The sequence below is a fragment of the Aulonocara sp. 'chitande type north' Nkhata Bay genome, linkage group LG4, assembly GCF_057382095.1.
Source record: "Aulonocara sp. 'chitande type north' Nkhata Bay isolate Kocher_YH1m ecotype deep benthic linkage group LG4, A_spYH_male_GT1.1, whole genome shotgun sequence".
Taxonomy (NCBI): domain Eukaryota; kingdom Metazoa; phylum Chordata; class Actinopteri; order Cichliformes; family Cichlidae; genus Aulonocara; species Aulonocara sp. 'chitande type north' Nkhata Bay.
The window spans coordinates 5,058,809-5,083,297 of record NC_141347.1 but is presented as its reverse complement, the minus strand read 5'-3'; the positions used below and the strand labels follow the sequence as shown (position 1 = coordinate 5,083,297).

The 24,489-nt window shown below is 40.7% G+C and overlaps 1 protein-coding gene across 1 annotated transcript; it reads left to right on the top strand.

Moving 5' to 3' along the window:
* The first annotated feature begins 940 nt into the window (after positions 1–940).
* rrn3 (RRN3 homolog, RNA polymerase I transcription factor) lies at positions 941–24,193 on the top strand. The gene is made up of 17 exons (XM_086288082.1): positions 941–1,251; positions 1,476–1,532; positions 1,606–1,695; positions 3,551–3,680; positions 4,564–4,623; positions 4,766–4,829; positions 7,413–7,482; positions 8,001–8,099; positions 9,575–9,670; positions 11,078–11,201; positions 11,605–11,735; positions 16,220–16,350; positions 16,450–16,637; positions 17,771–17,879; positions 18,185–18,337; positions 20,367–20,451; positions 23,569–24,193. The coding sequence occupies exons 1-17, from the start codon at positions 1,156–1,158 to the stop codon at positions 23,716–23,718; spliced, it is 1,833 nt and encodes a 610-aa protein (XP_086144208.1). The 5' UTR covers positions 941–1,155; the 3' UTR covers positions 23,719–24,193.
* The last annotated feature ends 296 nt before the right edge of the window (positions 24,194–24,489 follow it).

The following is a 24,489-nucleotide window of genomic DNA, read 5'->3' as shown; positions in this document are numbered from 1 at the left end:
GCATCAGATGTCATTGGAGATAACACTGTGATGAGTGTGAAGCTATATAAAAGTCTCAAGATTTATTTATTTGTTGAGGATCATAAGTAAAGTTTCCAGTCAAATCCTTTATATAATTAATAGTTGTTTTTCTCTTTATTTAGTTTTAACTTAGCAAAGAATTTTCCAGATTTATTGCCTTGTTTAAAGCACTCCAAACACAGCCTTTGCATCAGAAATCACGTTTTCTTGTTAATTACTTCATTCTAGTTTTAGCTTTCTCGGGTTGTTAATAATGTGCTCTTGTGGCGAGGCAAGGCAATCATTAGGCAGCTTTTAATGATTTTATTTTTTGTTCTAGTTCTATTTTTCTTTTCTTATTTGAACAGTAAGATATTATTTAAAGTGTTAGAAAAAATACTGGGAGCTGTTTCTAAAAAGAGGGACCTGGAAGCTGAAGGCTCTGCCTCCCATTATATTTTTAAATATCCCAGGAATCACAAGTAAGCCTGCAGTGTGAGAGCGAGTGCTCCATTGGGGTGATATAGAGTAGTATGAGGTCTTTAATATTCATACTGATATGTGCTTCTTTGACAGTGGTGCATATAATTTGTTGGATACATGAATTTTATCCAATGATAATAATTTGGCTGACTTGATAGAAATGTATGTAAATGGCTGCATGCTCTGATAGTGAGTTAAAAATGTGTTATCTTAGCTCTAACCTTGATTTAATCTGTTTACTCTGCGTTTCTTTCCTTTTTTGTTGGTTTATACCAGCTACATTTATTTTCTTTATTTGTTCGTTCGTTGTATTTGTTCAGCCTGTGTTATTGTTACGGTGTGAGCCTGGACTCACAGCCTTTGTTTGTTTGTACATAAGCTCAATAAAGTTATTTCACTCAGGTAGGAACCTTCCTGAGCGAAATGGATTCCTCGAACGTCCCCCTTTAATGTGACGCTGCTGCTCCGAACAATCACTTCCGTAAACACGCAGTTCTCTTCCTGTTACTTTCGCGTGGTTTTGTTTTCCGGAAGCGTGATTCCTTTGATCAAACTGGTTAACGCCACAGTATCGAGAGCTGTACGGTGCGAGAGATGTAACGAGCGAGTCTCCTTTCCAGCTCTGTCTTTCAGCTTAACAAGCAAAGACCAGCGTTAGCTGCCTGGTGGGTTATGGAAATAGACGGTCGAGACTTTCTGAAGACCCCTTCTGTGAAGACGGTCAGGTTTGGAGGTAGTGTTGCGGAGACGTTAGAGAAACACAAACACGTGAGTTGTATCTTAGGGTTGTCAGTCTTGGAAAATGATAAAGAGAGATATTAGGGTTGTTGATTTTGGTGACACATCCACGAGATGGTCCACTAAGTTATTAAATGAATCTAGACCTTCCTGCTGGCTTGTCTGTGGATTCTGCTGACCTTCGTAAAGTTGTTTACAAACACCTCTACGTTTCTTACGGTTTTGGCGAACTGCTGTTTCTGCTTGTTTTTAAGGGAGACTCGAGTGATTATGAACTCCTGAAACATCAGCTGGTTGATCCTGAGATAAAGGTAAGCGTCAGTGTGAGGGCACCCTGTGGTGTGGTGGACTTTGCTTCTCAATGAACGCCCTCTCCTCCGACAGGATGCTCAGATCATCAACTGGCTGCAAGAATTTCGGTCTAGTGTGACCCACCTGACCAAGGATCATGAACAGCTCATTTATACTATACTGGTGAGTGTAAATATTAACATGATGCAAGGAGAAGAGTACTGTATTTACTCCACCGGGGGTCTGAGTTGATCTGAAACAAACATCACATCAACAAACTGTATGCTGCTGATTAGCCTGTCAGCATGGCAAGCAGACGGCTCAGCAGCAGGTGTACCGTTGCCTCAGTGTCCGCCATTGTTGTGTAGTGTTTAAATGAGCTCATTTTTGGGTGTCGCTGTAACGAACCCACGAACATTGAGGTGGTTCTCAGTTATATTGTAAAATGACCAAAACCGAGCAGAGTAGGTACGAGTGGAAAAGTGGCATAAGCTTTAATTTTTAAATGGATCAGAGCTTTAATATGCAGCTTTAGACCTAAACAGCAGCTCTGAGTGCAGGCAGTGCACTAAATGACCAGGTTAACCAGTTTCTGCAGCATTAATCACATGTTGCATTTTACCACTATATTTATATGTTCTGTCGATTTTTACATTTATTTGATAATGTTTCTGTTGGAGCTGTGATGAATTTTCTGTTTACTGTGGGATTTTCACATGACATGTGAAATGCCCATTATAGTTTAGTTAGATACTGCCAACACCACCCCTGTCATGTGAGTGCGCAGGGCAAACCCCAAGTTAACTTACTCACACCAATCACCACAGTTACAGAACAAATGTCACCTGACACAAAAACATAGAGTCAAACACAGGATGAACTGTAGTCCTCATGTGTGGGGCCCACCTGCACACTGAGCCGTAACACCAGCCGTCCACTCCGTCAGCAACAGGCAAAAAAAGCGAGTGCAAGACGAACTGGCCTGTGTAGGACCTGCTGCCTCGCAACCCACCCAAACTGCCCCACAACTGAGAGAAAAAATGAATTTGTTTGATCTTAAACATGTAAATGTTAAAAAATGTATCCAAACAAAGTCATCAGGAATTTGGCAAATACTTTTTCACAGCACTATTATAGCCTAAAAACAGGACCAATGCTGTTGCTGGCATCTTGTGGCAGTAAATTCAAACTTTGAATGAGGCAGTCTGTCATTATAGACTCATTCAAAAAGAGGCTGGAAATGCCTTTTATTTTGTTTTCTCTAATAAATAAATGCCTATTGCAAGCCACACTCATAATACCTTGATTAGTATATTTTTATTATATTGTCATGACTGTCATCACATATTTCTTTGAAATATAAAATTAATATAACTTATAACCCAGCCCTGCTCCTTAGTGTGGGTGAGAGATCATTTGCTTTTTAAAGCAACGTCTTAAACTAGTGTGTATTAATAAAACAAAGAAATTAAATTGAGCCAAGAAAAAAGAGGGTAGATATACAAGATATGGAACATGTATGCCTTCACCAAATTTGTTACGACCTCATTCCAATATGAAATTCAATTTTCTTTATATTGCATCAAATCACAACAGCAGTTGCCTCTACAGTCAACAGGGAAAGTATTATTGTGATCAGAGCTTAGAGAGAACAACACATCCAGAACGCTGACCCGTTGTTCTTAGTTGAATCCACACCCATTTAGCCTTCTGCTCCTGTAGTAGCCAGACAATAACCCTTGATCACTGGTTCCCCCACCAGCATTCAAGTTTGAGTCAGGACCAATATTAGAGTCAAATATAAAATGAAAAAAAAATTCCCAGGAAAAGCCGTGGTTGATTTAACATGGACAAACCTTTACAAGCCTTTTGTCAGTATGATATGCTGCTGGTAATGTGTCATCTATTCTGTCATTTTGGTGCACATTTTAAACCCTTCATGTGGTGTGAATCAGCAGACGTCCAAAAAGCTGATTGTTTCAGCATATAAACACACTGTGTGTGTGTGTGTGTGTGTGTGTGTGTGTGTGTTTTATAGAGGCTTCCTTGGCTGGGCCGGAGCCAGGCTGTGGTGGACGAGTACCTGGCCTTTCTGGGTAACCTGGTGTCAGCACAGACTGTCTACTTGTGTGCCTGCCTTAACATGGTGGTCTCCCACTTCACCCCCAGTATGTTACTCTGATGGTATTGAATTAATCATGATTCATAAACGTGTTACAGTAGTAGGCTTGTGATGGTCGACAGGATGGAAAGGAAATACATGCTGTCAGATGTTTAAATGTGATAAATAGTCACAAATTCTGTTAGATGTGGAGAACAAACAAAAGTCAAGAATATTTTCAGGTAGTGCTGTGCTTCTGGTGACTCGGCTCCATGTTTGCACATTTCTGTGTAGTCGATGATAGACCTTTCCCAGCTTCAGTCTGAAAAAGAACACCGGTCACATATAATTGTGTTATCCTTTTAAATTAACACCAAACATTGCAAGTTTATGAGGAGCAGGACTGATAACTTTCACTGCTTAGCTCCTAAATTAATGTTAGTGTTATATTTTTAGCGATCGCCACTAACTTAATGGTAACTGAAGAGATGACTTAAAGGGTTAAATGATTAATGCTAATGTGTGTGCCGGCCAGGTTAACTTTTATGATACCTGTTTAATACTTCATCCATCCATCCATCTTCATCCGCTTTATCCGAGGCCGGGTCGCGGGGGCAGCAGCCTAAGCATGGCCCATGTACCTGAAACATAAGAACATATTTAATACTTCAGTGTTGTGGAAATGGGAACTTTACTAACCCTTGAAATTCTGCATGTCAACTCCTCCTCCGTGTTCAGGTGTAATGAGGGGAGGGGTTGTGTGCAGACGGGCAGCTGTGTGACAGCTGGATGAGGCAAAGGCAGTGTCTGTACTGTAACCAATGAGTATCTGATCTGATAGTCACTTTTAGGATCTGATAGTCAGTTTTTGACAACCCTGTACAGTATTGTTGTCTTTCTTGTTGTCATCTCTGTTGCATGATGGAGAAACAACTTGTGTGTTTTTTCAGAGAGAGTGACCATCTGTGAAGGAGGAGTGGATATCTCCGATTCAGATGATGAAGATGAGAGTAAGTTTTTTCTCCTCTCCTATGAAGTGGTGGTTTCAGACATCTTAACCTTGCAGTGGTTCACAAAGAAGCGAGATGCAGGTGTGCTTTGTAAAGCATCGTTATGTTCACTAAGAGCTTGTATGGCTTTTTTTTTTTTAAGATCTACCCAGAAACTTCGATCACTGTCACCAGGCGCTGCAGCTCATCATCAGATACGTGCCCTCGTAAGTCTGTGTCACCTGTTATTCTGCTGGCTGCTGTTTTTGGCCTTTAAACTCTGAATTTGTACACTTGAGCTTTGATTCATCACTGGACTTCTCTGTGGAGGACCCCGAGTGACAAAATAAATTATTTAAAGGCACCATTAAATAATTCATTAACATTGGAATTAATTAAATAAATATTTAATTACTTAATTAAATGCACATTGATTTCATTTAGAAGCATTTAATAAATTATTTATTTATTTCAAATTGTACTTAATTATTCCATCCATCCATTCGCTTCCGCTTATCCTTTTCAGGGTCGCGGTGGGGCGCTGGAGCCTATCCCAGCCTATCCTATCAATAATTAAGCCTATCCCAGCTTAATTATTGACACATTTAATTAATTATTTAATAACATTAAGCATACTTGTTTCAGTCGCCCATTCTGAATCATAACTAACATTAAAAACATGTTTAAGGAGAAGAGAGCAAATAAATAATCAGTGATCAGTAATCTTTATAGAAAGAGACATCACTGGTTTCTGTCATGTAGTAACTGTTAGGTTTACGTGTACAAAGCTTGTGAGACACAGATTTCAAAATGTTTGACTAATATTTTAATTGTGAATATTAATCATGAGGCTAAACGGGCAGTCCAGCTGCCGCCATCACGGAGTGAGGTCAGCATATCCAGGATATCTTTCGGTTATCTGGAATCACTGACCCTAACACTGGGAGCAGGATAAACGGTCACATGAAGCTGGTTATCAGCTCTCTGAGTTAACTCAGCTTCACGGGCACATGAAAGTGTCGGCAGCATCAAACGAATCTAACGGTCATCTACGAATCGAATTCCATGGCAATCGACAATGCCACGCACTGTCTGCGCAGTGATTTTAGTACAGCATTTAAAACATGTTCCCCACATCATTCTTCAAACACTTCAAACATGCTGTAAATAAAAGACTGAGTGAAAACGTGGCGCTTCCAGCTGATTTATAATCGCAATGATCAAACCTGCTGTTTGAGTTTGTGTTGTCTCAGCTGCACACTCGCTGCTGTTTAAAGGTTAAGAGCAAAGATTTCATATAAAACACAGACTCGGTCTACGTACACATTTGACATGAGGTCAGTAATTAGTGTCTGTGTCCTGTTCTAAGATCATATATGTAAAATTGTTCTTGGCCAACATGAGACAGTTAAATATAGTTGTGTCTGTGACTTTATATTACTGATAGCCATCAGGGAAACACAAAGACTGGAGGCAGACGGGCTGTTTTCATCATCAACACATTTCCATGTGTTTCACAGTTTTACAGCAGGACCCTGCTGTACATTAAACAGCTGGCACTTTTGTAACTTACTGGCGATATGAGTGTTTACGTTTTTCATTACAAAAAAGTTGTCGGACTTTTTAACTAAAGTTAACTTGGAACACCGGGGCTGTGAGCTCGGTACACTCTGTTCACAGTACGCTCTGCTAACAGTCAGCTGGAACGTTGCCGGAAACATCATGTTCTATGTTGACAACCTGACCAGAGATGTGAAGATTACGCCACTACATTTTGAAATGCATTCTGGGATACCTGCTTCCCCACACTACCACCAGTTCATAGTGATTGATTATCTAGGATCGACCTGTCTTGATTAACTTTGCACAGTAACCAATCAGATGTTAGACAAGCTGCAGCGGCAGCATTAACCCCGCCCCCGGGTTTGCTGGGTGAGGCTGACAGATAACATTGATTCAGGAACACAGCCGCAGGGCCAGGAGTGCCAAAAAAATCATTAAATAATTAATTACATTTGTCATTAATGAAATAATTAAATGTGTCATGAATTAAATACAATTTGGAATAAATAAACACATAATTTATTAAATGTTTTAAATGAAATGAATGGGCATTTATTGAATTATTTAAATATTTATTTAATTAATTCCAATTTTAATGAATTAATGAAAGATTTAATTAATTATTTAATGGTGTATTTAATCAATTCCTTTTGGCACTCCTGGTCCTCCATATTCTTTCAACCCCTTTGTGTGTAAAGGTTGTAATGTCTCTAGTGCTGTAACTTCACAAAACCTCACAAAACCACGGGGTTGGTGGTACTGACCTTTAATAAACTGCAGTATATTCCACATGTTCACATGCTAGGTATGTTTTTGGTAGTCATAACATGAGCAAGTATGATATAGATATCCAGCTAGCTTTAAATCTGGCAAAATCCCATTTCCAAATCTGCCCACGGATTTGATTTAACTAGCTTATCTTTTCCCTTTAAGGTGGTATTCTTATCTTGTAATTGCTGCAAGTGTATTTCTTCCCTTTTGTCTCAGCAGGCTTTATTATAGTATAACTTGCTTTCTTCTTATTATTTGACATTAATTTACCTACTAATACAAACAAGTAGCCACTAGCTTGTTACTGTAAAAAAAGTTATCTTGTAACTAATGTTGTTGCATAAATGGATACTTTGTATACACTTTGTTTTATTTGATGTCAGTCAGCCTGCATTGTGGTTTCACTGTGATTTTCACCCCTCGTGTTACATTTTTTAAATGTTTTTGTAATGTAAAGATTTTTCCTCTTCTTTTAGCACAAGTCGCTTTCTGATGCCCATTTTGCAAGAAAACTTTCCCTTCATACAGAAATCCTCAAGAACACTGGTAAGATACAGGCAAGACCCTGACGTCCCCATACTATTAATAGGCTGTGGTCTATAATTTAAAGAGTCCACTCTGTCTTCTTTGTAGATCATTGTTAAAACTTCTTCCTTCCAGGAGGTGCTGTTTCCCTTTTCATTTCACCTAATTAAATGTCCTTACATAATTTCATCTTTTTTCTTTCATTATTATTTTGTTTTAGAACTCTTGCTAATAACCTCTAAAGTTGTATTTATTGTAGTTCATAACAGACTGGGATCTCTAGTCTTAATAACAGCTCTTTCAGCTTAATGTGTTTTTATTGATCCTTTGAGACGTCATTTTGTACCTCTGAATATTTTTGTGTGTGTTTGTTTGTTTAATTTGGGTCCTATCAAAGGCTTTTTAATGTAACTTTTTGTAGATTAGACATTGAGGAGATTAAAAAGACTGTACAAAATGGGACGTCATCAGTTTTATCAAAAAAGCTTTTGATTCTTTTTCAAAGTGTACGTCTCTGTTAACTGATGGATGCTTTACAGGAGTGTTACGTCCATAACCTCCTGAGGATAACAGTGTACGTCCCCTCCATTCGACGAGACCTACTTGAGCTGATCATTGGAAAACTGCTGAAGCTGGATGTGAGTGGTGCACCTCCAAATTCTGCTATTTGTAGTTTAATTTGAACGTAACAGTAGTAACTCAACATGAGTTGTGTGGTAGGTGCTCAGGTAGGTTTATTAAGTTTTGGATAGTGATACAGTTTGTCTGATTTTGTCTCTGGTTATCGCTGTAGTGCAGAGCTTTCATTCAAGAGGTTTAACAAAAGAAGCTGCATCCATACAGGGAGTGATTCAGTCATCACGCATCATTTTGAGGCTCCAGTTTCATAGATAATCCTTTAATGGCTGTATCTCACTCAGCACTGTCCTGCACTCTTATTGGTAGTTGCTTCAGCGCGTGGAAGTTCAGAGAAGTTTCTGGTCCTGCCCTCTTCACTTCTCCAGCTCAAAGATAAGAGACAGCGCTCATATCCCACTGATTTGGTGCCTGTCCATTGGGTTTCACCACAGTGGAGTCTGGACTGTTTTCTCTGCTTATGTGCCAAATAACCATTTCATGTCTTTTTCGAGTCTCGGGTGCTGTTTGGCAGTGTGACTGAGACCTGCAGTTTATGTCCATAGAAATCACCAGCATGAGCATGCACTTAGTAACAAGACAACCTAGGTCACAAGTCAATAATTGTGTTATTAACATCAGATCTACCGCCGAGTCCTGTTGAACTTGTTAGCCCGTGGAATGTGGAGGTAGCTGACAGGCCAAGTCTCTGGGAAAGGCTGAAGCAAAAATGTGGGTATGGGAGTAATTCACTGAGAGCCTGGAGCAATAATTTTGGTCTTCCTTGAGACGTTTCTGTCACATAACTTCCTGCTCACCGCATCACTGGTTACCTTTTGAATTCAGAGTCCATTTCAAGATTGTGGTTCTGACTTTTAGAGCTCTTCATGGAGAAGCATCAGCTTACATCAGTGAACTTTCATAGCTATGCATCTCCAGCAGGTTCCTGAGGCCTTGTGATCAGGGCCTACTTATTGTACCTAAACTAAAAGAGACAGAGCTTTTGCAACAGTAGCCCCCAGACTCTGAAACTCTCTCTCCCTGAATTTGATATATGTGTACTCTGTGATTCCACCGAGTCACAAGTGGACTTGATTAATGTGGAATCACCGACAGTACCTCCGGATCAACACTTGCCAGGATACTGGAGAGGAAAGTATCAGTTAGTCGAATCTTGGATCCAGGAGGAACAATGCGGTTATGGAACACATGGGACTTTAGAGAGACAAAATTACACAAAAGTATCATCTTTCAAAAACTTATGGACCTTGTTGTATAGTCTCTTAGAGGCCTGTCAATACCAAAATATGTAGAAACGTATGCATGCAAATAAATTAGTCATATCTGACTTATCTGTTGCAGAAGGACATGTTCAGACATAAAATTGATCAATTCATTTTTTTCTGAACAAGTAGCATCAGTTCACACATCACCTGCTGCTTTCTTCTGGAAACTGGTGAGATATGTCAAAGGTGCACATGTGTGCGGTACATTTTAGGTCAACGCATCCCGCACACATATTGAGGAGGCTGAAGAAAACCGAGTGCAGACCCAGAAAGCAGAGGAGCAGACTGAGGAGTGTCTTTTTGACATGGTAAGAGCCAGCAGGGTTTGATGATAGTAATGTTTTTCCACAGATAAAATAAAAATGACTTATTCCAAAGCATATGAATAATTGTCATGACAGTGAATAAATTAAATAACTTAAGAAGTCAACGTTTTCGGCCAGCATGTATGAGAGCTCAAATGAAACTGTAGTTGGGTTAGGTTATTGGACATTTTTGGCACATGTGAAATCTGATGTGCAGGAGGTGACATGTTGTTGATTGTTGTGCTGTTAAATCAGCGACAGTTTTTTAAAACCAAGTTTTCAGGCTTTAAGGGAAAAAACACCAATATAGAAAATGTCAATAAATGTACTTTCTGCGTAAAACATAACGACTCTGCACAAAAAGTCAGGCTGCTGTTCTTTTAAAAGGTTGAGTCTGGGTGTACTAGTGGTGCAAGTGTCAGGCTGTAGTGGGTGAGTGGGTGTAGGGTTAGGTCAGTGCAGTGGTTTAGTGTGCAGGTGATCTTGTTTAAAAAGTTCAGGGCAGTTGAGGAAAGATGACGAAGGGAAGATCTCTGTTCCTGCAGTAACTCATAAAGCCAAATATGCAGATGATGGAGATGGCTAAACTTCACTGCAGTGGACCGGAGATGATACGCTGCTTTCCAGTGGCCCATAGGCTGTCCACAAGGTGCACAAAGTCTCGTTTGAAGTTCACAGGCTGACAGAAGTCATTAGTATGGACAACGATTGCAAAGGCCTTGTGGTTTTCAACAGCTGCAGATTAGTTGGAGCAATATCTGTCACACAGACACCAGCAGAGCACAAGGTACGGCCACACGTCAGACCATAGAAGTACCAATACCAACCACCATGACTTAATGCAGTCTTGGGAGCCGATGAGGTTCAGCCAGGTGGCAGCAGTAAGGCTGAGTCAGTGGTGTCTGTGAGGCAGAAACCAAGATGGTGTCAGAACCTTCATACTGCTCTGGAGCAGATGATTGTTCCACACCTTGGCTGGTCTTTCAGGTGACCCCGAACTGGAGAGCGTGGTATGATCTACATTTTCCATTTAATAACATTTCTTGATCTAACATTCCTGGTGTTTCATGAGCACAGAGAGGTGTGTCACACTTCCTTTGCTCACATACTGTCCTCCTTTATACGTTAAAGACCCAGTAATTCATTCAGTCTTTAAGTCTGTGGTTGAACCCAACACCTCGCCACTGAAACTGCATGTGTAAGGCACCACATGAAGTCATCTGAACATGAGACCTGGGTGTGTTGGACTATAACTGAAACATCTAAGTGGACAGCCTGAATAAAACTATTCCTAGACATAAAATCTAAATAAGGAAACATGGGCAGCGTCCTGGACCCAAATTTGAATTTGTTCTCTTTATTCTTTCTTTTAATCCTGATAACCTCTGTGTGTATCCGGGTTTCTGTTAGGATGAAGACGTGTCAGCAGATGAGCCCACCAGGACGACTGTGATGGCCCATCCAGTGGCAGAAAGACTAGATACTCTCATGGCCGTGCTTATGGCTTACATCAAGGATGTCTGCTACGTTGATGGTAGATGCCGAAAAAAAGCTTTTTATACATGTAAATCCATAAATATTTGGACAGTGACTATATTTTTGTCGTTTTGTCTTTATATACTACTAAAGTGCATTTAAATCAAGCAACCTTTGAAAAGGGTTTTATTAAATAAAAATGGCTCCTAATGCATTCATGCACTACTTTAAGTAATTGAATTGAAGCTCAAAGCCTGATTCAATCACATCTTTATTGATTGATTTTAGTCCAAATACTAACCATTGTTTAACCCTGACTTCTTAAGATTAGACCATCTTTTCCAGGCCCGACTGATACTGAATCCTTCAGTTTCTAAACTTTTGTAATGTAGGAAGATGGAGAATATTTATACTAAGCTGTACGTTAATATTTTTATGTATTGTATTGTCTCGTGTTTCAGGGTCTTTTCATGCGGAAAGGACAAAGGAGCTGTACAGAGATTTGTTGACTGTATTTGACAAGCTCATTCTGCCAACACATGCTTCTTGTCATGTGCAGTACACTCTCTTTTACCTCTGCAGCTTCAAACCGGTCAGTACTCCCCACATATACTGGGACCAGTTAACTTTGGTTTTTGCATTTTACTGGCAGTCTGGGTTTCAGCGACGAGATGTACAGGCACAGGAAAGTTTCCAAACTCTTACATCTTAGATAAAGATAAAATAGATAATTTGAGAATGATTTTAAATTCAATTCTGGAGAAGAGAAGCCATATATGAGAAAAATAATAATAATAATAATAATAATATTAATTGTGTCAGTCCTCTTACTGTAGCATTCTGGATCAACTCAAGGCTTTTAAAGGAGCATTTGGAGCAGCCTGGTAATTAGAAATTGTAATATTCCAGCCTAGAAGTAGGATAGCTTTATCTGATGTAAACACCACTTTCTGCATCTGTAAGGGCTGCTTTACCTCACAAATGGCACAGTATGACAAAGTACAGCTGGTGTGGGTGCCTGTGGAATCAGGAGACAGACACTATCTCTACTTTCAAGATTAGGCTTCAAACTTTCCTTTTTGCTAAAGCATATAGTTAGGGCTGGACCAGGTGACCCTGGATCCTCCCTTAGTTATGCTGCAATAGACGTAGGCTGCCGGGGATTCCCATGATGCACTGGGTGTTTCTTTGTCACCTTTCTCACTGGGAGGTAGAGCTGGGCGATATAAGATTTTTTCATATCACGATATGTTTTTTTCATTTCAGGCGATAACGATATCTATCACGATATCAGCCAAATAACTATATTTGTAAGATTTAAATGTGCCGTTGCTCACAAGTAAAATGTGAAATAATCAGCAGCTTGTTTTTATTTAAATATTTATTTCCCATAATAAGTTCAACAGGGTAGATGTACTTAAGGAACATGAGACTTTTTCAGATAAATAAAGGCAAATATTGCAAACTACACAAAAGGCAGCCGCTAAAGCGTTTAAGTTTCAAAATAGAACAAACGAAACAGACTAAACTGTCAATTCCACTTAGAAACAAAATATTAATTCTAAAAATAAATCTTAGTTTGTTTTACAGAAGAACAGACAAAACTGACTAACTTTTGTCAACATCAAATAAACTGAGAACTAAAAGGAAATTCTCAATCTCTCCTTGTTGTATAGCTGAGCTTTTCAAACAGTTTTAACAGTTACTTTAGTCTGACAAAAGCCGAATGACGAATTAGCGCTTCCAGTCAGAGACTGAGCTGCACCGCTTTATTGTATTTCCAGACTTGCTTTCGGCACAATTTACAGTGCACGCTACTCTGTTTTTGTCAGACTTGAAATAGCCGAAATACCTTCACACTACGGGACTTCTATGGCTCTTCTGTTCAACAATCTCTCCGGCGTTGGAACCATCATCTGTTTTCTCTTCGGTCACGCTCTCGTTGATTTTTCTCTAGTCAGCGCACTCACTTCCTCCATTACCGCTGGCTGCTTCCCAAACAAATACACATGTGCGGCTTGGCACTTGCGCTGTACGTAACAAGTCACGTGACGTGACGCTGTGGCTGTGATTGGTTCGGCTCTGCACTACTTAATTTGGATTGGCTGTTCTTTTTTTTTTTTTTTTTAAGAGGACAAGAGCGGTGAGGCCTATCGCGATAGTTTAATTTTTCTATCGAGAAAAAGTTATTTCGCGATACATATCGTTATCGTTCTATCGCCCAGCTCTACTGGGAGGGTTTAAAAAAATTGATTTTCGGTTTCAAATCGAGTTTAGCTTGAATAAAGCCACATCGATTCATTCAATCCTAAATCCATTTTTAAATATAAATGTATTTTGCCAGAAACTCGGGTTAAAGCTCACGAAACTATTTCACCACCACCAAACAGCTAAAGCAGTAAATGAGAGCAGGAAGACGGATTGTGCACAAAGATGTAAACACGGAGCGTGGATGGAGCCCCGACAGCACGTGTGCAGACACGTCGCTGCTGAACGCCGACACCTCACAGACTCTGATGCTGCAGGTTTCATCACTCGGACCAAAATTCACTGAACCAGCAGCAAAAGAAGATCAAACTACATGTTTGATCAACATCGTCATTAATTCACTCGGACTTTGGCTGTTTAGCTTCCGCCACAATAAGATCTCACTTCCTGCGCAGCTCTGTCTCTCTGTGTACTTCAGGAACAGCTTCCAGTCTCAGATCTCTGTTTTCTGCATTATTTGTACTAGAGATGGCACGATACCACTTTTTTATGTCCGATACCGATACCGATATCATAAATTTGGATATCTGCCGATACCGATATGAATCCGATATAGTGTTTTTTAATCAATAAAACTGTTTTTTGTTTTTTTTTAATATCTTGCTGCATTTTGTATAAGTTCATACTCAAGTTTAAAACAACAACTACACTAAAGCTATTCTGTTATACCTGTATGCAAAAAAAAATATTTCATAGTTCAGCAATACTGATCAATCTAATAAACTTAAACCTACACCATCCTCCCTATTCTGGTATTTTAAAGAGTACTTAGCGTAAATATTAAGCAACCTAACTAATAGGGTTCCAACTCCCAGCAGCAACAAAAATAAATAAATAAAAAATAGGGAACCACCCCTCACGCTCCACCTCATGATGCTTAATCGACGTAATCAACCTTAATTTGATGCAGTGTGAAAAAAAATGCACAGAAATCAATTATTTTTCAAGAAATATTAAATAGATTCAACATCTTTCTTCAACAAAATTGCAGACTGCACAGATGGTACCTTCCCAAAGGAAAAAGTACTATAGCTTACTAGGGTATATATATTAGACTTAATAGTCACTATATACAGTAATTGACTTCTATTCATTTTACATCAAATTAAAACTTTCGGTGTAAGATTCAGATAATTATTTATTAAAAGCTCGACATTTTAAATGAGAATAAGAAAGAAAAGTATGTCTTTGTGCCCCCTTTTCCCTGTTAATGCCCTATCGGCCCCCCTGGCTAAACTTTGCTAGATCCGCCCCTGCACAGTTACGTCAGCTATGTAGAAAAAGATCCTCGAGTAGAAACTAATAATAAATAAATTCTAACAACAGCTGATCAAGCTTAAACGTGCTGCTGTTGTTCAGCCGTTGGTTTCCTCTTTCTGGTGCAAAGTGGGCCAAAAACAAACAAGAGACACGGACTCGCGACAGAAAAGCCGATCAGCTGATCATTAAGCAGTTTCATGATTGAAGTAGCAGCAAGAAGAGGCAGTCGCTCCATATATCGCTTGTTAAGCTTAACGCAGGAATGCTTTACAAACATTCAGAGGTGGACTTACACACTTGCTTTACTTCTCTCGGGATAACTTTGTCGGAGATGAAATGCCAGGTTGCTAGCGAAGCTCCACATGCTATCCAGACCACCGACAGGTCCCGCATGCCACAGCCGCTCTATCACGTGATGCATACTGCTCCGATGTTCTGAGGCGAGTTACGGCGTGTTGCAAGTTTTGTGAGGTGCTTTCGTGATATTTAATGGATCGGATTACATTTTTTATTTTTCTCCGATATCCGATCCAGTAATTTAGGTCAGTATCAGACCGATACCGATACGTAATATCGGATCGGTCCATCTCTAATTTGTACAGCAAAACTTCAAAAACGACTCTGGACGAGAAAGCCTCATTTCTGCTGTCAATACTGAAGAAATGTCAACTTTTACAAAACTCTCAGCTGTGTCTCTAATCAAACCTCTGTGACTTCAGCAGCATCAGGTCATGTTCAGATGCTGATTCGTGGTTTTCTTCAGTTTTTGTTCTACTGCAGAATATTTTTAAGGCTGCTGTAAAAAGTCGGGCCAGGAAAATCTGCTTCATGTTTTTCTGTTTTATGCTCACTTACTTTGACACAAAGGCCTCTGCTGTGATGAGGTCTCACAAGTGCCAACTTTGTTTTTATACATAGATATAAAAATATGTATCTGATATGGATAATGATCAGAATTATAATATTTCTCTCTGAGTCCAAATGGAATCGAATTGAATCAATTATAGAAATGAGTGATGATACGCAGCCCTAATAGAGAGTGAAGAAGAAACGCTCAGTACATCATAGGAAGGCCCCAGCAGCCTATCGCAGCAGGGATGGTCACCTGATCCAACCCTGACTATAGTCAGGAAAACGCCCCACAACATGACACACCATTAGCCTGACTGATACAGGATGGATCCATCAGACCAGACTACAGTTTGCTTCTATCGTCCAGTCTTGGTGAGACTGGATCTGACAGGAGTGCCGCCCAGTGTGTCTCCTACTGCTGTTGTAGAGCTCTTCCATAGATTCAGGCTTTCAGAGTGCCCTGTCTCTTATATCTCAGCTGCCACTGACGTTGCTACGCATATTATATTTACTCATGTTCATGGGTAGACTGGCTTTTTCTAAATCATCCTTGTCCTCAACATTCAGAATATATGATTTATAATGCATGTATTTATTTAGCTGGTTTATTCGTACTGACGTTTATCATTCATTACTTTGAGACTAAGAGCTTCTGGAGTTGTGTATATTATGTGTTTCCTGTGATATATGTCACAGGCCCTGGCAGAGGCCTTCTTGGATCACCTGTGGAAGATCCTGCAGAACCCGTCTCTGCCTGCTGTCCTTCGCCAGGCTGCTGCTGGATACCTGGGAAGTTTCCTGGCCCGAGCCAAGTTCATCCCATTGAGGTGAGTTTATGCGACACCTGCTTAAGACAGCACAAATGCAGCAGGTGCAGGTTTTTAACGGGTTCTTCTCTCATTCTGTGTCAATGATGATTCCTATAGCACTGTGCGGGCCTGTCTTGATTTACTGAGCTCCTGGATCCATCAGTACATCTACAGCCAGGACAGCTGTGGGAAACAAGTCTGCTGTGACGTCAGCTTGCACGGGCCCTTCTACACTTCCTGCCAGGCTGTCTTCTACACGATCATCTTCAGACACAGAGCATTGCTAGAGGCCAACATGAAGAAAGGTAGAATAGAAAACTTTGAGCTAATATCAGTTTATTTGTTTTAATTACAGGTAAAAAAACAACAACAATAAAATAGCATGGGAGCAAAAATTACCTCAGGCTGCTTGGTTTAATTTACTAAAATCAGTTAGATGTAAGCACAGGTTTCAGCAATGGGTCTGAATCATTACCTGATTTAACTGTCTCTAGTGTCACATTAAAGATGTCTCATTATGTATTTTAATGGCTTTCAGCAAGGCAATTATTTGAGTTCACTCTGTAGAAATCCCTTCATTTCTGGGATGGGTGCTTTCTCTCTTCCTGCATGCCACAACAGTGATCCTTTTTAATTTTCATGAAGTAGATGGCTGTCAGATCTGTTGAGGCCACCAGATGGGGAACAAAGATTGTTTTCAAAGCACTGTGCTGACGCACCATGACACAATGGCACACAGCATGGTTTAATAATAATAATAATAATAATGGATTGGATTTATATAGCGCTTTTCGGGGCCCTCAAAGCGCTTTACAATGCCACTATTCATTCACTCTCACATTCACACACTGGTGGAGGCAACTACAGTTGTAGCCACAGCTGCCCTGGGGCAGACTGACAGAAGCGAGGCTGCCATATCGCACCATCGGCCCCTCTGGCCAACACCAGTAGGCGGCAGGTGAAGTGTCTTGCCCAAGGACACAACGACCGAAACTGTCCGAGCCGGGGCTCGAACCGGCAACCTTCCGGTTACAATACGAACTGCCAACTCTTTGAGCCACGATCGCCCGTTAGGACATTTCCTGTGACTCTTCTCCCTCAGATGCCTCAGGATGTTTCTTAGAACTTGGCGTTGACTAACTTTAAGCCTCTTAACTTGAAAACTGCTTGGTCATCACCAGAAACGATACTTTATGCAAAATTCCAGTCAGTTTGAGATATCCATGATAAAGAATAGCGCACAGTGTAAGCTGTCAGAATGAGGATTTTAGGGAAAATGGCAGACATGCTGGAATTCATTTAGACTGACTAGAACACATGAGCTTGATCAACTGTTTTTAAATCAGGTATGGTTTTTGTTTTTGATGCTCTCCGGACCTTTTGGTCACACCTTGTCGAATATGTTCTGACTCCTCCTCACTGGGTGTGTGTACGTCAGGTCTGGAATACCTGCAGAGTCTGAACCTGGAGCAGGTGGTGATGTGTCAGCTGAATCCTCTCAGAGTCTGCCTACCTTCAATCACCAACATGTTTGCTGCCATCACAAGGTGCACATGCCCCCAAATACCATTGACCTTCCTGTAATCCTGAACCCTCTAGATTATTTTCCAGGAACTTTTCAAGAACTAAATGATTATTAGACATGCTAATATTGAGGGGGCCTCTGGTCGACTTCAAGTAAAAGCTCTACATTTGTTTTCTAACTGATGTAAAAACGCTAAAGTGTACAGCATTGTCAGTAGATCACAGTGCACGCACTAGTGTGTAGACTAGAAGAAAGTCTTTGCATCAGTTATAAAATGCTGGTATTTTTCCTCCTCGTCATTCCTACCAGCAGTTGTTTTTGTTGCAGGAAGTACCAAGTGGTGTTCTGCTACACCATCATAGAGAGGAACAACCGGTGTGTGCTGCCAGTGGTCCGCAGCTCTGCAGGAGGAGACTGTGTGACCACCAACACCAACCCACTCGACAGTTTTTTCCCCTTCGACCCCTACCTGCTCAAGAGGTACACTCATTGTTTGATTTATTTCCATTTATTTTGGTTTACGCACTCAGCAGCTAGGCTTAAGCGACATTCTTCATACTCCGATTGCTCCCTTTGTTCCCCATCACCAATACTGATACCAAAGTCTCTGGAGTGGAGGGGTCGAGTTAATGTGCACCCATGAAGATGGTGCTATCCATCCTTCACTATGACACTGGTGCTGGGGAACACCCATGGGGGAGTTTATCTCCCACTTCCACCATGATGAGAAAAGAAAATTAGTACGAGAGTAAACAAACAGCTAAAATCATATTTGCTTGAAAGTACAAAACGTACACTTTTTGTACGTTTTGTACTAAATCAGCCACTTGAAGCATGTGACTTCAGCTCCAGCAGAAGCTGGAGACATGGGGAAAATGTAACTTTTCTCACATTAAAAGAAACGAACGGGAAGCTCTGCTACGTTTCCATTATTTTCCATACGTCTGTGAAGGTTCTCAGTCATCCAGGTCATCGTGGCTGGGTACTCTTCCTTTGAAAGAGCCAAGAGCCTCTTCAAAGGAAGAGTACCCAGCCACTGGTACAGATATGTGGACGACACCTGGGTCAAAATCAAGACACAAGAAGTGGAATCCTTCACTGCGCACATTAACGCTGTGGATAAAAACAGAAAGTTCACCAGGGAAGACACAAAGGACGACTGTTTGCCTTTCCTGGACTGCGCTGTGCACATTGAAGAGAACGGCAAACTCAACATCGAAGTTTACCGGAAGCCCACACACACAGACCAGTACCTCCTCTTTGACTCCCATCACCCTCTGGAACACAAACTTGGAGTAATTAGGACCCTACACCACCTGGCAGAACATGTTCCCTCTAAGCCTGAAGGAAAAAGAAGGAACACACACATGTAAAGGAAGCACTCAAAACGCTATCCTAAATGGGCGTTCTTAAAGTCAGCAAAGAGGCACAGAAAAGAAGACCAGACACCAGCGAGGGAGGATAAGAAGGACAGACGCAACAACATTGTCATCCCCTATGTAGCCGGTGTATCAGAGGAACTCAGGAGAGTTTTCTCCAAGCATGACATCCCAGTGTACTTCAGACCCAGCAACACGCTCAGACAGAAACTGGTTCACCTGAAAGACAAAACGCCAAAACACAGACTTAACAGTGTGGTGTATGCTGTACAGTGCAGCGAGGAATGCTCAGACCTCTACATTGGAGAGACCAAACAGCCACTTCACAAGCGCATGGCACAACACAGAAGAGCCACCTCCACAGGACAAGACTCAGCATCCATCTGCATCTAAAGGTCAAAGGTCACTCTTTCGAGGATGCCAATGTTCACATTTTGGACAGAGAGGACAGATGGTTTGAAAGAGGAGTGAAAGAAGCATCTATGTCCACTGTGAGCGACCATCTTTGAACAGAGGCGGGGCTTACGACACCAACTCTCTGCCATCTATAATCCAGTTTTGAGATCCTTCCCAGACGCCTTAACGCCCACTCACATCCTGGGCCATCTGACCTCAGGAATTCGCATGATAAGGTGGGGCCAGGTTTCACAATGAGCTCACCCGAAACTCTGGCTGATTGGGACCCACGCCCAGTTTCCCACCTTGGCTCAGGCGATTAGAGGATCATCAGGGGGTCCTTTTGTCCCTCTGTGGGGGGTCACTCCCACTAGGTTTATATCTGGGACTCTCCACCATTTGACCTTAGAACTGAAGAAGCTTCTTGGATGAGAGGTGAAACGTCTTCAAGCAACTTACAGAAGTCCAGACGCTTTTCTTTGCAAGCTCCTTTGATTATTTTCCATACATTCATTGTTTAAGTGCATCTCGCACTTCTATTATTCTGTTTAGTCCTCTTTCTACTATTTCCACGATTTAGCAGTTAAACCATTTTACTTAGATTATTTTACTCTTTCCAATATGTTTATTGGAAATTTGATTCCTGATTATATGGAAAAAACTGAAGCATGATAGTTTTCCCAGCACTTATGTCTGCACAAACAGGATTGTAAATATAAACTGTATATTTACAGGTCTGGTCAGCTCATTGAACCGTTGTACCAGGTTTGGGATGATCTATCAGACACAGAGCCATTTCCCACCAAAAGAGGGCAACAGGTAAGATGATGATTGTAACAGATTTATGAGGGGGTTTTTAAAAGTAGGGGATTTGGACAGGACAAAAAAATAAGCAGGCCTATAACTTCTTTTTTTTTTTTTTTTTTGTTGCCTGTCCCATTTGGCTCTTCTGCATCAGAATTGTTGTCTAAAGGTGAAGAAAGATGCCCAACGGATTTACTTTACCAAATTGACCATACCAGCCGTGCCGTAATGGTCTATTTGATTCACCTTTTATTGTTTATTTTATTTTCACTTGCTAAACATGGGACAGATTTGACTGGGGGAAAGAAAGAGGGAAAGAAAAACAGCAGGGAAGAGGGACGGGGATAAAGGGCAAAAAACAAAAACCAACAAAACTAACAGACAAAAAATACAAATATCGATCACCTGGATCAGCTGCTGAGAAAGAAAAAAGAGAAAACAAGCAGAAGAAAAAAAAAGAGCAACATAATAAACAACATCACGATGATATATGGGAATATAACAGTAAATACTAAATATTAAACATTATTGTGCAGCACGTAAGTTTGACAGCGCACAGTGTGCTTTGAATTTATTTATTTAAAAGGTTCCTTCATGTAATGATCTGCTAGAGCAGTGGTTCCCAAACTTTTTTTGCTGGGCCCACCTTTGTTTTACAAGAAAAATGTTCGTGCACATGCACACATCCTTCAACCACACACACCCATATTTTGCTCCATTGTGGTTTATTTCACACCTCAAACATTTAGTAAACAATTAAGCAAATACAATAATCTGCAATAAATTACAGGTAGTAAGAAAATGAACTACTAACTCTTTTACGCTGCGTCCGCACCTACACGGGTGTTTTTGAACACGCAGCTGTTTCGTCCATGTAAACGGCGTTTCGAATCACCGAAAACTGAGATTTTTAAAAACTCCTTTTTTTATGTTTCCGTGTGGACGAGGAATACAGAGTTGGTCACACAACGTCAAAGGTATGTGCCTTTTTCACGTCACACTGTGGCCACGTTATTGTTTACATGGGATGAATTGCAGAATGACAGAGACAAAATACTGTTAATCTGACTGTCTGCAGGTTTTACGCGCAGGTACTGTCCCTCCATTTACAAAGGCAGAGGCGTCACAGTGTCATTATTTTACTGTAGTTGTTTTTTTCCTGAGTAATAATGTTCAACATTGCATCAATACATTTTTCAAAAAATGCTTCTCTGTGCAAAATAGGTTTAAAAACATAAACAGCTGTGGGATCCTGTTTGTCCGTGATTTGAACCGAGGGAACAAATCGTGTCAGGATCAGCCTGATGTTATTTGTATCCAGCTGTAACTTTTACTGTAGAAAGAGCAAACATCTCCAACATGTCAGGAGCAGTTAGTCATTACAACAAGTGTTTGTGAACTAAAAGTCAAGAATGTGGGATCCTGTTTATCTGTGATTTGAACAGCCCAGCGCTGCTCCCGACACAGGAAAAACTAATCCTGCAGGGAGACCTACCTCGGCACTTGTGCAGGTGAAGCCAAAGGGAAGATTTGCTTCACCATGTTTTCTAGTCTTTGGCTTAGAATGAAGTTGCTCTGGAAACATTTTCAGCGATGCTTCATCTCCTGCTTTGCGTTGTCCCAGAGAGGTGGCGTCTGATACTCGACCTGAGAATCCAAAAGAAAATCCAAGCATCTTACCAGTCTTCCTAACCTAAACAAGAGAAAAGGTTTTAAACAATGGTGGTGCCACAAAAGCAGAAATTTCTGATGCACGATGGAAAAGCGTCACCTGCCAGTCTGGACAGGTCCCAAATTATACTCAGCCCTATTCAGTCTCCAAGCACTGATCAGCTGCCACCTGAAACAACAGACAAAATGAACAGTTACACACCCAGGTGTGGAGGCACACATACCATGCATAAAATTATAACCTGGTTCATAAACTTTTAAAGCACCAATGAACCTAACCCCACTAACAGTGCTAATCATCACACCACTGCGCTTCCCACTGCCTAACATGTAAAAGCAAAATAATGAATAGTTAACTTTTCTCTCTTTTATAGTTTAGAGATTATCAAGTTACATTTATGCTAGTATGATAAATGGACTTATGGTTCTTATATAGCGCTTTTCTTTTGTCTACTCTGCTTGAGCACTTATAGCACTTTTTACTATTTTTTCACACACATTTCACACACAAGCACTTTTTTTTCAACATCTAAGGGCTTTTTATCTAACATTCACTCTGAGTTGAACCTATCTAGAGCAACGTGGGTTTAGTATATTGCCCAAGGATACTCGGGCATACAGACTGGAGCAACCTGCGATGGACCACCAAATCTACCACCTCAGCCACACTATATATGTCAGATCCACAAACATAAACCCACACCATCATCTTTTCTTTTGTACCATTCTCTGGTGGAACTTTTGTTCACTTGCAGGTGCAGTGAAAGTGCATGCCTCTGACTAGAGAGCACTATCTGCTTCGATCATAACACAAACTGAGATTATATCTCTATAGCCAGCAAGGTGTATTTGCACTGGCACAAGCATAAATTCTTAACAGCATAGAAAATGTAGACATGACAAATACAGGCTTTTAATATTTGTGTGGAAAAGACCTAAAAGCTGAGAGAAGACAATAAAAAGAAACTAATAATAAATGCAGCTAAATTTGTCAAATAGCCAACATGTTAGCTGTTGGGCCTGCTGCACTGTGAAGAGTAGTACCAACGACTACTAGAAACCTGGCTGCACAGTTACAGGAGGCTGCTGTTGCTAGCAGTTGGAGGACCTGCTCAGGAGGTAGAGCAGGTCATCTACTGATCAGATGGTTGGTGGTTCGATCCCTGGCTCCCCCCAATCTGCATGCCAAATATCTTTCATATTAACCCATTGCAGTAAGAATCTGTGTGAATGGTAGTTAGGGAGCACTTAAAAGCATAGAAGAAAGTCCTTGTGTGAATGGGTGAATGTGACATGTTGTATAGAGCGCTTTGAGTACTCCAGGAGAGTAGAAAAGCACTATATAAGAACTCAATACTGTTCCCCCTCAGACTGCAACCAACTGCAAGGGGAAATATTAAAACTCATGAGAACATTAAAATGTAAATGCCTGACTGTGATTGTTCATTCTGTGTGTTTCAGGGCTCGAAGGAGGATGAGGATGACTTCCTATGTGGAGAGACGCCTCAAGCCGAGGGCATTGTGGGACTGACGCCCAACTCCTATGATTCAAATTTCCACAGTCCAAGCAGCTTAGGCTCACCACCCAACACCCTCCAGAGGCCATTTTAGTTTCATTTGTATGGCATGTACTAGTAAGGGCTGTTGACTTCTTCAAGTTGTGAAGAAAGACAGCAGATCCTGTACCATATGATGCTTTTATAAGCTCCAACCACAGTCTGAAGAACACCAGCCCAGGACAACATGGTTGTGACTGAAGCACTTTTTAGATCTGGGATAACATTATTTTATTAAAGTGACAGAATTCAGACATTGATCAGTTTTATGTTAATGTTCTTCACCACCCACAAATACTTATGGTAGTGACAGAGAGTGTGCACCAGTACTAAAATGTTCTCTCCAACCTTGTTAGTTTGTTTAGGTGTGTGTGTCTGTGTCTCCGTGCGTGCGTGCATGAGTGAGTGAATCTTTTCAATTGGGAAAATGCATGACGCTGCAAGTTAAAGCAGACTTAGTAAGAAACCATTGTGTACAGGTTATTTATGTTTAGTCATTTTCAAGTAACCAATAAATGAACTGCGACTTATGCAGCACTTTTCTACTCTATTTGAGCACTCAAAGCACTTTTGTTACTACAAGCCTTATTCACACAAACACTTTGTTATATTCCTGATCTCTTTTAACCTAAAATTCTCATACTGACAGTCCAATGCATGGATCGGGGAAATTCAGGACTCAGTATCTTGCCCAGTGAGAGTGAAGGTGGCCCCCCCACCTTCTTCAAATCCAACAAAAGTGGTATCAAAAGTTTGTGGTGGTTTGTGCCACTTTCATTTTAAAGATATTAAAGAAAATTTACAGAGGTCATCTGAGGTCAAGCAG